Here is a 16,351-nt window from a genome sequence, read left to right as displayed (position 1 = left end):
TGGATCTAAATCCGCAGAAAAATAAATGTTTTAAATTCCAAATTTAAGTTTTTAAAGTTTGCGCATAAAGCTGAATTTGACTACATGAAAGTTGCATTTCCAATGTCTGATTCTGAAGGACGTGCCGAAAAACTCTTATAAATGCCTACACTTTTCCAGTTTATCATCATTAGTGCTAATAAAACCTCTGTTTTCTTTTGTTTTCCAAATCTTTAGGGGCTAAGTCGAGAGTAATTTGAACATGGAGCGAATTCGGTCGAAGGCTATTTTGTGTTATGTACACTCCTGTGTGGTTGTTCTGACCTAAGTAGTTAAAAACCAAACTGAGTTCATAGGAAAAGTAACAGTTGAAGAGTACAGTAAAACAAGTAACTCAGAAATGGAAGTGGAGACTTTACTGCATAACCATTAAACCCTATATTAATATATACAGTCCTCCAACCTTAATTAAGTGTATAAAATTGACAGATAAGGTATTTGATTGAACACTAAAGTACGATATTAAGAGGATCTGAACCTTGTAGCATTTTAAGTAAGTCACTAGGAAACCATGTTAAGTTTTCGTGCTCAACTATGAAACGAATTTTATGTAGACCTCAAGGAGTTGATTGTATTCCGGTTTTAAATTTGAAGGTCTAGATTATTGGACCACAGTTCTAACTTGTGGTAACTTGTCAGTAAAACATTTGTCCCAATACTGAAGCCAACTTTCTCAAAACATTACAGCGTACCTAGAGTAACTGTTACAACTGATTTGATTAGACTTAATAAATCAGAAATTTTGGTCACAGCATATTTATTTTTTTAGGGTTATGCTACCAAACACTTATTTGACAGTTAGTAGAACTCAACAATAAATTCCCATGTTGGTCTAATACGGGGGTTGATTTTCAGTTTATTGAGCTGCATTTATCAAACATGACAATAATGAACATTATTCAGTAAAATAGTGAGTGATGGCAATAATGGTTATGATTGTTATAACTTACATTTTTTATGTCATCTCTAAAATTATAACCTAATGACACAAGACAAGCCTTAAATTCATTTGGCTCTAAACGACCAGTATTATTTTTATCAAAATGTTTGAAACAAGTACGCAAATCATTCATTTGTTCAGCTGTTAATCCTCTGGAATCTCTTGTTAATATCTGATTGTCTATTTCATTGACAGAGTAGTGTAATAAAGTAAATAGTTGTTCCCATGCAACGCGTAATGTTGGCATTGAGTAAACAGTATATGGATTTTCAAATACATATGCATCTTCTAATGCCTAAGTAATAAATAAAAAAAGCAAACGAAATCAAAGTATTATTTAAATCAATGATGATATTAACTATTGTCACATCATTGGGGTTTGGCTATTGATTGACAGTCCTGTTTCAGTTTGGGCACCTGGGCAGTATCCCAGCCCTCACACAAATCAAATGAGATTTGTGCGGCGCATATGTATCTGGTGCTTCCTTGTACCAATATTTATGTGTTTAAATAAAATGAATAAATAAAGTAATTAGCAATGGGGATCGAGAACGCATGTGTTTTTCATTTTTGGGATTTGTCACAGTTGAGTGTAGGTACCCGAAACTAAATATTGATGTTCACACTGATATTTGATGAATTGTAATCTTTAACATCAAATAACTGGAAAATACACTCTGCAAATATTGCTACACTGAAATTACTATTGAGTATTTAAAATTAACGCTAGTCATTCATATCCTGTTATATACATAGAGAGAGAAGGACAAAAACAGGAGATCAACTTCTAACTATAGCTAAAAAGTAAAGTAAATTCACCTTACTTTTTCAACAACAAAAAAAACATTCTCTAAAAAGAACAGACATGTTAACATAGATGATTTTGAAGAAAATTATGTGCGTCCAAGTTATCACATTCTTTTTCTAACTCAACACAGATCTTCAATACTGAGTTGTTCACAATTTAGTCAAAGATAAGTAGGAAACGAACTTGCACTGTGATTCCCCAGTTAACGGATCGTTTGTGTGAGAAAATGATACTATTGTGGATCGTTAGCCAAATGGAGAATTTTGAAAACGCTGCGTTTTCCTCATTAAAGTGTACAAGGTTGGTTATTTTGAATTAGGCCAATAGAAAAAATACATAGGTTAATTTATTATTTAAAACTTCACTAGTTATCAAGTGAAGGATGCATAATCAACTAGAACTATCAAGTGGTTAGTGTCTTAAACAGAATAAGACCTTAACCTAATTCTTAAAGGTTTCCCTATAACTAACAGAAAGTAAAGTTTAACGTCCAACTTAATAACTACAATGCATTTATCTCACGGCGAATTTAAAAAAAAACGAGAAACTCGAAGGTAAAACTAAGAGTCAAATATAACAACTGGCATATTATAATAATCAAATCGAAATATATTGGATGGGACACATCTCTTTAGATCCAACTATGTCACAGAGGTCAGATGAATAACGGTAAGACGGAAGTCAGCAACTGAAGTTCCAACGGTAGTATTGAACCGCTGACCGTGTACAACTGTAACGGCAGTAAGGCGTTCTCCTTAGATAGCAGGCATCTACAGCAATCTTGTTTTTTCACAACGGAAGGAATAGGTGAGAAAAGGTAAACCCTGAAAATATCACACCTTGCCTTATCCCATAGATTGACATCTCCAGCAGTTGGTCCTTTTGAAGTGTGCAGCTAATACATCAAAAACTTGCTACAAAAAAGCCGTTTGCGACCAAACTTAAATAGTTGTTACTTTAAGCCTGTGTTCAGGTCCTCAAATATTCAACTTACGCCTGTTACCTCTCGTGGAGGAGCATAGGCCGCCCACCAGCATTCTCCATCTAACCCTGTCCTGCGCACCCAAGCTGTCTATTGTATTCTATGCTTTCCCTGAGATGTGGAGGTCTTCATAATCCAGTCAACCTACAAGGTCATCACTAATCTAGTCTCCTTTCTAGATAAGTAAATAAATAGATAAACGAGAGAAATAATCTTTGGGTTAACTGACCTGATTAACGTGTTCTAATTCATTCAACTTATCCTGATGCCTATTTAATTCTTCTTCCAATTTCTGTAAATGATTTCGTTGATCCTCTAATGAACTGTGTGATTCCATACTAACTTTAACAATTTCCGCACGATGAGTTTCAATAGATGAATTGAATGCTTCGGCTTTCTGTGCAAATTCGCGCCGTAATTTCTCATTTGCTAGTTGACGTTCACGTTCCCTATTTAATAATGTACTTCTTTTCTTTGTTAATTCGCGAATCATATTCCAACGCTGTGGAAGCTCCTACAAATTGGAGAAAAAAGTAAGTAAACTGAATTAACCTCTTTAAAAGTTAGTAGATCTTTCAACACAAATTATAATAAACATAGTTGTTGATGATTTATACAAAATCAGACTTATTTCTTATACTGATCACGAAATGTAATGGTGATGTGGTGAAATAGATTAGTTAAGGAGCTTTATTTTAACGTTATTATTTGACAAGTCAAACTAAATAACACTTTACCAAGATTAGGTAAACAGAACCGTATTCAATAATACACTAAACAGCTTTAGCAAAACTTAGATTTTAAGCTAAATCATTTTTAACTGGTTCTCATCATAATTGAGAATAAGAGAACATGAAATAACTATGAATATTTCACTTCGAAATTTTAGGACTTTAGCATTTAATTTACAGTGTTTACATTCGGTCAATGAAATTAAAGTCATGAAAATACAGAAATAAAATAACAGCTATTTTCGAAGAATTGTCAGTATGAGATGAAACTACAAAATGCGTTATGCTTGACGATTAGTGTATTTATTGATAAAGATATACACCAATCAAAAAATGACTGTTGTGAAGTAATATATACAAGGAAGTAATGCTCAATATGGAAACCACGGGAATTATTTTCGTGAAACTCGTGTAAGTCACCGAAATGTCGGATAATGACCTTCAATATCAGTACCAGTACATTAGTATCAGCTATGATAATAATGATCGTATATACAGTTGTCGACTATCCTCAGAAGGGGAGACCAATTTTTTCAAGCAAAGGTCTGAACTCATACTGTAACCGGATTGAAAACACGGTAGCAGCCAACAGGAGGGCTTAGTCACTTTTTATTTCGGTCCACATAATCCATATGGTTGCCCTAATTTTATAGATTTTTATGCTTTTATTTATACGACATTCCAACCCGTTAATCATTTCCCTTCTACTGTGTTGTTAAGATACTCGACAATTGTGATTAGCATTTAAATTGTGGGGGAATGATAAGCATATAAAAAAAACTATGGTTGTACAAGCTATGGGATTCTTAAGAAAAGAAATTTCCAGCTGTAACTAAAAATATAACGGCTGTATCTCAAAAGGAAGTTTCGAATTCCGATGAAAAGAAACCCCGCGTTTTCCAGTCGTTTAGCTCGACAATTTAAATCTATTTGCAACTTACAATAAATTTCAAATTAAGAAACTCACATGAGGCTTAATATTTGTATAAGGATTTTGAGTTGCATTCACCAGCTTATATTCACTAGCTATTTCTTCAACCTTTTGTGCACACAACTGGAGTTGACGACTTTCGTTCTCAGCTTCATCTAAAGTATTTTCAAACGCTTGATGAGCTGTAATTAATCTCTGCAGGATTTCAGAAAAAAACAGTAAAAAGTGTTGAGAGTAACAAAACAACAAGTAAGCACGCGATAAAACTTGTAGTAAATGCTATTGATCAATGACAGTCAAGTGAATTTGATTAGAATTTGAATGCCTAAACCAATTGATTAAAACTTTACTGAATTAATATTACACACAAGATTGGTAATTATGGTTACATGGAAAAACTTTTTACATTCTTCCTCCTCAATGTGAATAAGTTACAATAATTTTACCTCAACTTCAGGCATCGTATGAACAATGAATGTATCTCGTAAATCCTCTTCTGTTTGTTCCATCCAATTGTTAAATGGCTAAAATAAACGATAAACAATTGTAGCAGCCAATAAGAAATTTTAGGAATTGTAGAGGATTTGTCCGTAAAATGTTACAAATATGAGCAACAATTCAGTAAACTGAGTTACTAGATCGATTAATAAATATTTTAGTTTACGTAATCTTTGAGTAGTGTATGGAAGAACTTAACTATAAAAACACATTGAGATCATAGGTATAAAACAGGAATTTATATAATTTTGTAGACCAACTTTGTTTCCGAGATTGCCAAACTAAATTCCTACTTTCCAAAATGCTAGTTGATAAACATACATCGTTTTAAACACCAACAGTTTGTAAAGTAAGCACTTTACCTTTAAACATATAAGTGATACACAGCTACAGATGTGTAATGACCCAATTTAGAAGTTCAAAACCTGCATTTACCTTATTACCATTTTAGCTATCAATCTTACTACTCTTATTGCTGTTGGTATCCCACATTGGAATTATATCAGCTAACTCTTTTTTTCAATCCAACTCACTATTTGTGAGAAATCAACGTTTATGCTTTATTGCTACAAGTAGTGTTATAATTAACTCCACCTGTAGCTCTTCTAGAGTTACTGCAGGTCCCAAGCTCGGGTAAAGGGGGAGGGTTGGGCATGGGGTTAGCGAACACATCCCGTAGAAAACTAACCCGTTAAAAAAACTCTAACCAGAAAACGTAATTCAAACCATTTAGACTCTGCCCTGGAAATTGAAGGAAAAATTATGACGCCTCAAGATGAAAGCCGAGATTTTTCAGAAGTCATGAGGATGATAGCCCTACTAACAACCAGAACAACAATTTTTATGGGTATATGGAACGTCCGGATAATGTGGGAGACCGAGAAGACCAGTCAAATAGCAATGGAAATGGGGAGATACAAATTGGCAGTACTTGGAATCAGCGAAACCCATTGGATCCAAGCTGGATAGCAAAGGCTAGATAAGGGAGAGATGCTGTTTACTCCGGTCACGAAAAGGAAAATGCTCCAGACACTCAGAAAATTGCTCTAGTGCTGTCCAGAGAAGCACGAAATGCACTTGTAGGATGGGAATCCCATGGATCCAGAATTATCAAAGCATCATTCAGAACAAAGAAGGAGAGGATCACAATGTATGTTATCCAATGTTATGCACCCACCAATGATAGCAACAACGACAATAAAGGTCAGTTCTACTCGAAGCTGCAATCAATCATAGCTATGTGCACAAGAAAGGACCTCACCATCCTAATGGGAGATCTAAACGCGAAAGTCGGAGTGGACAACACCGAATATGAAGATATAATGGGACGACATGGACTGGGAGAGAGAAATGAAAATGGGGAGAGATTTGCAAATATATGTGCATTCAATAAATTGGTTATAGGCGGCACAATATTTCCACACAAACGCATACACAAAGCTACATGGATCTCACCGGAGGACCAGATAGATCATATTTGTATCAACGAAAAATTCCGAAGGACAATGGAAGATGTGAGAACCAGAAGAAGAACTGACATAACTTCAAATCACCACCTGGTTGTGGCCAAAATGAAACTGAAGCTAAAGAAACATTGGACAACTAGGGAAACAGCATTACAAAGGTTTAATACAGCCTTCCTTTGCGATACTAACAAACTCAACCAATTTAAGATAACTTTCAACAACAGGTTCCAAGCTCTACAGGATCTACTGAAAGAAGAAACTACGATAGAGGACAACTGGAAAGGGATAAAAGAAGCACTAACTTCAACGTGTCAGGAGGTTCTGGGTCGCAAGAAGAATCATCATAAGGAATGGATCTCTATGGGGACCCTGGACAAGATTCAAGAAAGGAATAACAGGAAAATAGCAATTGACAACAGTCGAACATGAGCAGAGAAAGTCAAGGCACAAGCAGACTACGCAGAAGCAAACAGGAAAGTGAAGAAGAGCATTAGAGCCGACAAGTAGAAATACATGGGAGAACTAGCAACAAGGGCGGAAAAAGCTGCAAGAGAAGGGAATATGAAACAACTGTATGATACAACGAAGAAACTAGCATGGAGATATAATAAACCGGAAAGACCAGTCAAGGACGAAGAAGGAAAGACAATCACGGAGATTGAGGAACAGAGGAACAGATGGATAGAATACTTCGACGAACTGCTGAATAGACTAGCCCCATTGAATCCACCGGATATCGAAACAGCACACACAAGCCTTCCTATATCTGTCACTCCACCAACGACCGAGTAAAATCAAGATGACCATCAGACAAATCAAGAGTGGTAAGGCAGCGTAACCTGGCAATATACCAGCTGAAGCACTGAGGTCAAACATTGAAGTAACTGCAAACATGCTTCACCTTCTATTCAAGAAGATTTGGGAGGAAGAACAAATGCCAACGGACTGGAAAGAAGGATACCTCATCAAAATACCAAAGACAGGAGATCTGAGCATATGTGAAAATTACAGAGGCATCACACTGTTGTCAGTTCCAGGAAAAGTAGGGACCGGAGTCAGACAAAGCTGTCTACTCCCTTCCTTCCTTTTTCTTCTGGTGATTAACTAGATTATGAAAACTTCGACATCTGAGGGGATGCACGGAATATAATGGACATCTCAGAATTAACTAGGCGAATTGGACTGCGCAGATAACCTGCGCTTTTATCTCATGCACACAAACAAATGCAGATCAAGACAAACAATGTAGCAACAGCCTCTGCATCAATAGGTCTCAACATACACAAAGGAAAAAGCAAGATCCTCAAATACAACACGGAGAACGCCAAGCCAATCACATTTGATGGCGAAACTCTGGAACAGGTGGAAACATTCACGTATCTGAGAAGCATCATTGATGAACAAGGAGGATCCGACGCAGATGTAAAGGCGAGGATTGGCAAAGCAAGGGCAGCATTTCTACAATTGAAGAACATATGGAACTCAAAATAACTGTCAACTAATTTCAAAGTGAAATTTTTACTTACTGCAGCTCGTTTCGCGAAATCGAGGTGAAGCTGGTCAATTTCTTCCAGAGCTGTCAAAGCTTTCTGTTAAACAAAAATGACAAACACAAATATGATCGGAAGTGACATGTAAAACTAAAAACAGTTGATTTATACAATTGATTATAAATGGAATACGAGGTTAGTAAATGGCCATCTAGATTGTGAGTTTTAAAAGCAAAATGAGTTTACAATCAATTCGTAAAAGCACTTTCTCTATTGAATGAAACAACTATGTGATCTGATTTGGATCCCTTACACAGTAAACTAACTAATAAACATTCAAGTTTAAAAATTACAACTGTCTCAGTATAAGAATGACAGGTGTATTCGATAGAGAGAAATATGAAAGAATCATTTGAAATGATATCTTTAAAATATCAAAGCAATATACATCTAACTCACAGATATTTCTCGTTCTCTTTGAGAGGACAACTTTCTCATTTCATCCCATGTGGTTATAATGGTATCGCAACGTTGATTAAAAGCATTTATGTTAAAATGATTCAGTTTACTGAAAGGTAAAATATTATTAGCACAAAACGTAAAAACTTTCAACATATAAATGATGAACAACTTGGTGAAACTAGTGACAATAACATATAACATGCTATAAACCAAATTTGAGCAATCAGTAGATGTTTGGTAAAGCATTGTAGAAAATGAATGATTACAATTAATAGTTAATTTTATAGCTATCTGAACCGATAAAACAATGGGAACAAATGTTCTCAAAAGGCCAAAAAAATAAACTACATAGTAGATTAAGACAGAGCATTCAATAAAAGACGAATCAATGGATCTAAAGATGATAGAATATCTAACACTCTTTGTAATTAACGAATCAAATATTTCGGATCTGACGAAAGCGTACCCTGATAGTTGAGAATAGACTAGTGTGTGAACACAAACAATCATGAACAGGTGTGAATGGATTGTACTAGATATGAATAAGGTGGCTAAAATATATATAATTATTTCTCTGGTAACTTTAAAGTGAAATTAGATGACTTTTATTTGAAATAATTTGCAAGTTACCGATTAAGAGACTTATTATAGATTTGATATCACAACAATGTAATATTGTGTACTGTTAAGTGATATTCGTTGAAAAACTGACGGTCTATTAGCTGTCTTTACTTTGTATACTATTGTGAATGTAGAAAAAATTTAATTGTACTTTAATGAGTTTAAAAGCTATAGCAGGGAAAAAGTTCAGTACACATGAGCAATATTCTAAGATAACGAGTAGTTAAAAATGGAGCATATCCCGGCTAGGTGAAGTGTCGTTGTTTAGGTGCTGTAGTTCCTGTTACACCAAGTCTTCGCCTAGGTCCGCTTCTGAGAGTCCTTTTGAGTCGCGCGTGAAACTTGTCTATATAGTTAGTATGGGACGGTTGGAAGGTCTGAAAGTACTGTTTTACTAGAAGGTTGGCGGCGTCACTGTCGGTGTTGGTTTGACCATACGGACATAGAAATTGGAAAACTCCGGTTTTGGTTTGTCGAAGAGAGGCTGCACGACGGAATAAGGTTTTCAGAGTGGAGACAGATTTGTTGATTAGCTTTATCTGATACTGAAGCCTGTATTCTCTTATTGCTTTTGTGTACTGGTTTCTTGCTTGTTTGGATTGCTTATATATGCTGCTGTCACTAGTTCGTTTATATTCCGATTTCGGGAATTCGGGCTTCCTGTTTAACTCATCCCAGAGAATCATGTCATTTTTGTTCTGCAGACTGAGGGGAAGGTCAGAGCTGTCTTTAGGGTTCATGATTATGAGAAAATCATCTTGAACCGTGATCGTTTCCCCAGGTTCTCGGGCATGATGAGGTTGGGGTCCTTTTGTTTGGAAATTGAATTTCGGATTCTAGTGCTCTCTGCTGATTGATTAGACAATCTTAGGGGTAGATTGCACAGCCAATTCACAAGCTGATGTTCCGGCAAGACTTGGGCTGTTCAGCATTTTTGACGGTGATACTCGATCCTTTTTAACTCTGTTGACGGGGTTTAGTGGTCTACAGAATTTTCGGAGACAACAGTTGCATTATGGGCCTGTGCTGGGGATACAAGCTTACTGATGGAGTTTAACACAGTCGATATTATGGAGGTGCTGAGATCTGGCATATCCTCATTAGTGTCGATCCGTATCCCATCGATACTAATATTGTCGAAGACCCTCTTCTTTACTTTACTGAGCGTCTTTGTTTATTCGTTTCAGGACTGCCTTTTTTCAGGGTTGCTGAAGTTTTCGCATTCATGTTGCACGTGCTACATACTCACCTGCGATCTGACTTACTAAGTTTGTTGTAAGCAGTTACTGTAAGATCAGTACATACTTCTTGAAACCAACCTTTGCATTTGTCACACTGCATACCACAGATATCACTCAGCTACAACATAGGACCAGGCACATATATGCATCGGTCCAAGTTGTTACATCTCATTAGCACAATAAGATGAACACCAAATTCATAGAAGCAGTTACGTCAATGGTAAAATATGAAAGAAAAATTGTGTATAAGGATATGATACAGGAAGAAACAATGAGTTCGTAGAAACAAAGGTATAAAGCTATTTTAATCTCATAGTTTGAGAGCAGAAAAAGAGTGTATACACCCAGGCCATTGTGATCGATTCTGAGACATGTCACCCAGAGTCTCCAACCATTGGTTACTATAGTCGCACTGACCCCAACCAAGTAGTGTGCATCTGCCAACATAGCTCAAACTAGAAGTTAGAGACTTCGAAGACTGATGCCTCTTTTTGGTTTGGCCTCACCTTACTTTCTTCCAACTATCCCCAACACTAGTCAGCATTGCGAGGCGTGGTATTCGGTGTTCAGGCATACGTAACACGTGACGCAACTATCTCAGTCGATGAAGATTTACGACCTCATCAACTGACTTATCATGATTCCCGAATACCCTGCTTTTGGCTTCATTATTAATTACCCGGTGATCCCAGCAGATGCGAGCAATATTCCTGAGACATCTGTGATCAAATACTGGTAACTTACGAGTATATTCTACTCTTAATGGCCACGTTTTGCAGCCGTAAAGTAGGACAGAACGAACTGCTGCACAGTATACTCGTCCGTTAATTGATAGACGGATATCTCGTCTTCGCCATAGGTGACATGAGTTGGCAAAAGCTAAACCGGACTTCTGAATCCGTTAAGAGATTTCGTCAGACACCAACCTATTAGGTCTGATCAGACTTCCAAGAAAAGTGAAGTTGTCGACTACTTCACTCCCTATCTTTAAGTCAGGTGTTGACACAGGCCAATCCTGAAGCAACAATTTGTATTTAGAAGGGGATAAACTCATCCAAAACATCCTGGCATTGTTGCTCAGTGCTACCAAAAGAGGGTGCCTAGCCTGTCATATTCCCTGACGGTGTTCTTGTGACTTGCGGGTTGCCTGACCTCCCAAGGGCTATAGGACAGTGCATAACGGTACCGCCGAGTTCAAGGAGAATTGTATGCTATATGCATACACATCAGCCCCGTTATTGTCCCTATTTTCCCGACGGTTACTGCTACCTTGGCGCGGTGGTCGGTCTTGCTTACAGTGATGAACCAATTGAGCTATACTGGCTGGAACAATCGTTCCTCAAGGTCCTACCATGCCAGACAGGTCGGCTGAAGAGCGGTGAGATTAAAAGCAGCAAACCCAAAGTCCGAGGGCAAAGTCGTACTACTGACTGTACAGAGGTGTGACGGCAGTAAGATGTTTCCTTCAGACAACCAGCATAACAGTGATGCTGCCTTCCCACAACGAAGGATGGGGTTAGAAAAGGTCTACCCTGAAAATGAACACCTCGCCTTATCCCACGGATTTCCGTCTCCGGCGATAACGTCTCAACAAGTACAGAGCTAGCACGAAAACTACTCATAAAAACGTCGTGTGTGACCGACCTCAAGCAGTTATCTCTTGGAAACTGCGGCTATGCTCTTAGGTCACTAAGACCATCTCTAGCCCGATTTCCTTTTCTGTCACCTCTAGAAGAACCTTTCCACGGTGTGGGCACTCGGGAAGTGATAACCGCCCTCATACCTCCAACAGAACTCAAGATCCCTGTATTCATATCACAGATGATAGTAAAATGGAATCCAGATTGCTTACATGGATTCTTCATGACCATGATGAAGTGTGAGTTAGATAGATCCTGGCAAACCTTTACGACAGTGAAACGAAAAGTGATACACTTGAAACGGGTGAAACGGATAAAACTGGTGGTACGAAAAGTTAGGACATGCTGAAACTAGCCTCGAAGTGGAGAATTATTAAGACCGAATAGTAAGGTGAGACAAAACCACAATTAACTATTAACTCGAGTAAAACTCAGAAAGAAATCTATAGAACGTTAAGCTCACAGCATGTCGAACTCCCTTAACTGAAAAGTCTTTCCTGACTATATTTTTGATTGAACTTTATTTTTACTAGCTCCTATTTATTGGTTGCACGACACTCCTTTCTCCTTACAATATCGCTTCATTTGTGCGATATATTCCTGGGAGCGAAATTTCAAAGCGCCATAAATAAATTTTAATGAGGAATTTAGTATTTTCGTCCAAGAAACAATAGTAAAGAAACGCTTACTTAAGTTCTTCGGTAAGCGCCTGAATATGCTCTATGCGAGCATGATGAGCAGTCATATCCGATTGGAAAGCCTCGTGTTTCTTTTGGAATGCCCTCATCTCCGATAGCATTGCTGAGCGGAAGTCATTTGAAGCAAGCGCTTCTGGTTTCCCATTGGTCCATGCCTCATGAGTGGAGCATTTCACCTCGAATTTCTTAGCCAGATACTCAAGACGCTCTAACCTTTGTAGTTCTTCCAACAGCCATTCCTAGAGTTAGGAAGAAATATATAGGTTGTTTTGAACAGTAGAAACAAACAACGTAGAATGACAAATGTGTGCTTGCCCACATAAAGAGGAAATTAACAAAACAAAATTTAAGGGACTGAAGATAATATTAGTGGCATTGGGACACTAGGCATAACAAATATCATTTAAAAAGGACAGGTGAGCAGTAGGGCATATTACTCCACTTAAAATATCGAGAAGTAGATGGACAACTCAGACAGAATCGTCAGTTAAATTTATTTGTTAGGATATGAACGACTTGACTCTCGAAGCCTTTTCAGTGATAAATACCCAAGACTAGCATCCAAAGAGATTCGGAATAAAATTTAAGAAAATGAGGTACTATGTTTATCAAGTAACTCGCTGTGGATACAAGAATGCCCGTAGCACAATGCCATTCAAACAGAGAAATACAACTAATGTGTTAGTGACCATAATTATGGATAAATACAAAGAAACGTACTTATCTTAACTATGTTAAGCCAAGTCTTACAACGGCACCACAGTTCGCCTAGTTAATTACCACTACTTTACGTGTAACAATTGGCCAGAAGCATAACACGATTTCATAAATCATGGAGTAGCAATGATCAAGATGTGATGTATATTGAGAGATGTTATCCAATGACAAATGATTCTACATAGAAAAACTTGAGAGGAACCCCAAAGACTAACCTCATAGATTTTATCGGCCTGTTCTAAAGAACTCCAATTCTTAGCAACATCCGTTATCAAGTGTCCATTGGCTGGTACATAAGGAGACTTATTGTTTAATCGCAGACGAGTCTGGAGCGTATTGTAGGTTGTCTCTAAGCGAGCTTTCTCCTGTAACTTAGATGGTTTTTCTTGGCGGTAATATAATCTAAACTTCTGCTGTAATCCTTCAACAGCAGAAACGGACGTTTGGGGATCACGTTGCTGAAAAACGATAAACAAGTGGAAGAAAATTAGAGCATGAAATAGTAATAAACATATAGTCAACCGAATTACAAACTGGAATTTCTTTATGAATCATGAATAGTGTAATAAAGGAGGATTTTTAGAAAGTGACAACTGACCACTGCAGATTACAATGGAGCAAACAAATTCAAGGATTTCGAAGACTTGGGGAAGATACAACCTTTAAACGTTTAGACAGCAGGTCAGTGAGGTTTCTTTCACACCTACACTAACAGACCACCATCGGACACAAATTTTGCGTTTTCCTGTGAAGTAGCAAAACGAAATATATGGTAAGTCTGAAAATATCGACTGGACAGTTGAGAGGAATGAATACACTGAAATAAGAACATTGCAACTCTATACAACCCACATCCAACTCAGTGGAAATGTGGAATGATTTCAAAACAATTACATGGCAAATCTATATGGATGGGTGAGTAGTAGTTATAAAACTACCTCAACATTAAGTTACGGTTAAAGTGCTGATCGAAACCCAGTTTGTCTGCTGATTGAAGAGCTTTATGGTAAAGAAATTTGACTATATTGTCGAATACGAAAAATTAAAGTAGCCTGAACCACAAGTCAGGGTCAGAAAATAAGTTAATGTGACTTACTCCGAATTCCCGTAGCTTCATATTTATCCAGCTCAAAAGTGTTGTGGAATTTGTTTCGTAGCATTCCTCTAGATTTTGATTTTCCCGAATCATTCGAAGATTATTAGCGATACGAGTAGCTGCGATGTCAGTCTGAAAAAATGATTAATACAGTAGGTAAACTAAGTAGCACAAACTAGACAAGAAATACAGAATACTAAAGGCGAATACACTTAATTATGATAAACTAAAAAACTGAAACCCCCAAAACTAACTAGTTGCATACAAAGAAAAAGGCAAGTTTACATATATAAATCTAAGAAAACTACCTTGTGAGATCCTGAGAACACATGATAATATGAAGACAGGTAAGCCATCACAGATTGCTCATCACAGTTCTTGCGGCTTGCCATATCTTAGAATCACAAACATTAGACACATTTACTTTACCTTCTGGATCGAGCATTTTTGGAATGTCAAGGTGTTTTTCAGCTATTTCAAAAGCAAGATTTAGATTTTTGACGTGATCACCCTAAAAAAGTGGTAAGAGATAAAGATATTGCACACCTTCTTGAGTTGAGAGTAATCAATTAGGTGAGGTCGATTTCTATGTATTATGGCACAAAACGCCAGTCCATCCTTAAAACTTTGGAAAATCTTTAGTTTTATGTACATTAACAAACCTAGTGTGGAAATTCTCGACGCACACATTTTTGTACGGTGCAGTCTGCCTTTGACACCAAAGCAGCAAACCCTCTTTTGCAGATGAATCTAAACCAGAACAATGTGAGGGATTATGACGTATTACCTTCAATCTGGATATCCTGGATAGCGAAGCGAAGAATGATTGTCCATATCATGCCAAGAGTCATTTTTGGATTACCGTCGACAATTTCTAGAAACTGATAGACGACTCAAAAATATTACCCTCAGCGCCGATAGATACCAGTTTGACGCCCTTGCTCTGGATAAAATCGAGAGCTTTGTTTACATTAGCAATTTTGTGAAACCTCATCATGCCCCTCTCAGGACTCGGTAATGATTCACCAGAAATAACTTCGAGTAGTTTGATTAACATTACTCCGTCGCGAAAGTCATTTTCTATTACGTTGATTTGTTTATTAACATTTCTTAAGTGAGAATTGCACCATGCGGTAAAAGTCTACAGTCAAATTTATCATAAAATAAAAATGTTACTGTACCTTCTTTTGTTGCAGCTCCCATGCTGGATCTATGGGGACATCTTTATTTGATTCGACATCATCATCATCATCTACGGGCCCCTCGTAATCATATATAGCCATGTTAAACAGAGAGCCCTGGTACACAAATCAAAAACGTGCGTGACCCAGAGAACTGAGTAGTGTGAATAGTGAAAATGTTATTTTACCTTATTTAAAAAGTTGACATGAATCTTATATGCTTAAGCAGTTGAGATAACTTCTTTTAAATTACCGGAAGTATATCATATCATAAAGCGATTTTCAGTAGTTACTAACACTGAGAGGAATGTTTTAGTAAAACGTATAGTGGTAAGCATCGTTGCACAGAAACAATGCAGCGGAAGTATTTTTCGGTTCATCCAACATAAGTTTATTATTAACGAATCTATGTCCAGTACAGTTTTTCCAACCAAATGACACTAGATATGGCTACCGGCTCTATCAAGTGACTTCGACCTAGACACATAAGAAGTGGCTGTTTCTCGAAACTTCAACAGCTTCTTTTCAAACCTCGAATCTAACAAACCAGTGGCAGATTGGTTTGATGAATAGATTGTGGTCGTCACCAAATGTCCTAAAATGCGTGAGCACACAGGGTAGGAAACTTTCCTTGACGAATATAAGGAATGATAGGAATAAAGCTGACTATTTGCAACGACCTCCGAATGGCCTCAAGTAATAAAGTCTGGGTCAATACGAGCCCACTATGGCCACAAGTGAGAATACATTTCAGGGAGGTGAATCACTTTGAGGTGGAACAACTGCCGATCACGAAGAGAATATCTTCAA

General features: G+C 37.3%; 1 protein-coding gene across 2 annotated transcripts in view; it reads right to left on the bottom strand.

Annotated features, from left to right (window-relative positions):
- The window catches only part of Smp_014780.1 (putative alpha-actinin), a gene marked incomplete at its 3' end in the record, with an annotated part of 33,065 nt that extends 17,362 nt beyond the window's left edge, over positions 1–15,703 (bottom strand). Inside the window, exons 1-16 of one of the 2 annotated variants that reach the window (XM_018795730.1) lie at positions 15,350–15,703; positions 15,267–15,303; positions 15,148–15,234; positions 15,023–15,110; positions 14,907–14,985; positions 14,790–14,871; positions 14,669–14,754; positions 14,361–14,492; positions 13,480–13,722; positions 12,539–12,786; positions 8,345–8,453; positions 7,922–7,984; positions 4,878–4,955; positions 4,468–4,626; positions 2,999–3,283; positions 990–1,274 (exon numbers count right to left, since the gene is read on the bottom strand). In XM_018795730.1, coding sequence (XP_018650013.1) covers positions 990–1,274; positions 2,999–3,283; positions 4,468–4,626; positions 4,878–4,955; positions 7,922–7,984; positions 8,345–8,453; positions 12,539–12,786; positions 13,480–13,722; positions 14,361–14,492; positions 14,669–14,754; positions 14,790–14,871; positions 14,907–14,985; positions 15,023–15,110; positions 15,148–15,211 — 2,001 coding nt within the window. In that variant the 5' untranslated portion in view covers positions 15,212–15,234; positions 15,267–15,303; positions 15,350–15,703. Of the gene's footprint in view, positions 1–989; positions 1,275–2,998; positions 3,284–4,467; positions 4,627–4,877; positions 4,956–7,921; positions 7,985–8,344; positions 8,454–12,538; positions 12,787–13,479; positions 13,723–14,360; positions 14,493–14,668; positions 14,755–14,789; positions 14,872–14,906; positions 14,986–15,022; positions 15,111–15,147; positions 15,235–15,266 lie in introns of both variants that reach the window. The other variant, XM_018795729.1, reaches the window with a different exon arrangement.
- Positions 15,704–16,351: the final 648 nt, after the last annotated feature.

This window comes from Schistosoma mansoni, chromosome 2 (assembly GCF_000237925.1).
Source record: "Schistosoma mansoni strain Puerto Rico chromosome 2, complete genome".
Classification (NCBI taxonomy): domain Eukaryota; kingdom Metazoa; phylum Platyhelminthes; class Trematoda; order Strigeidida; family Schistosomatidae; genus Schistosoma; species Schistosoma mansoni.
This window is presented reverse-complemented; position numbering and strand designations above follow the sequence as displayed.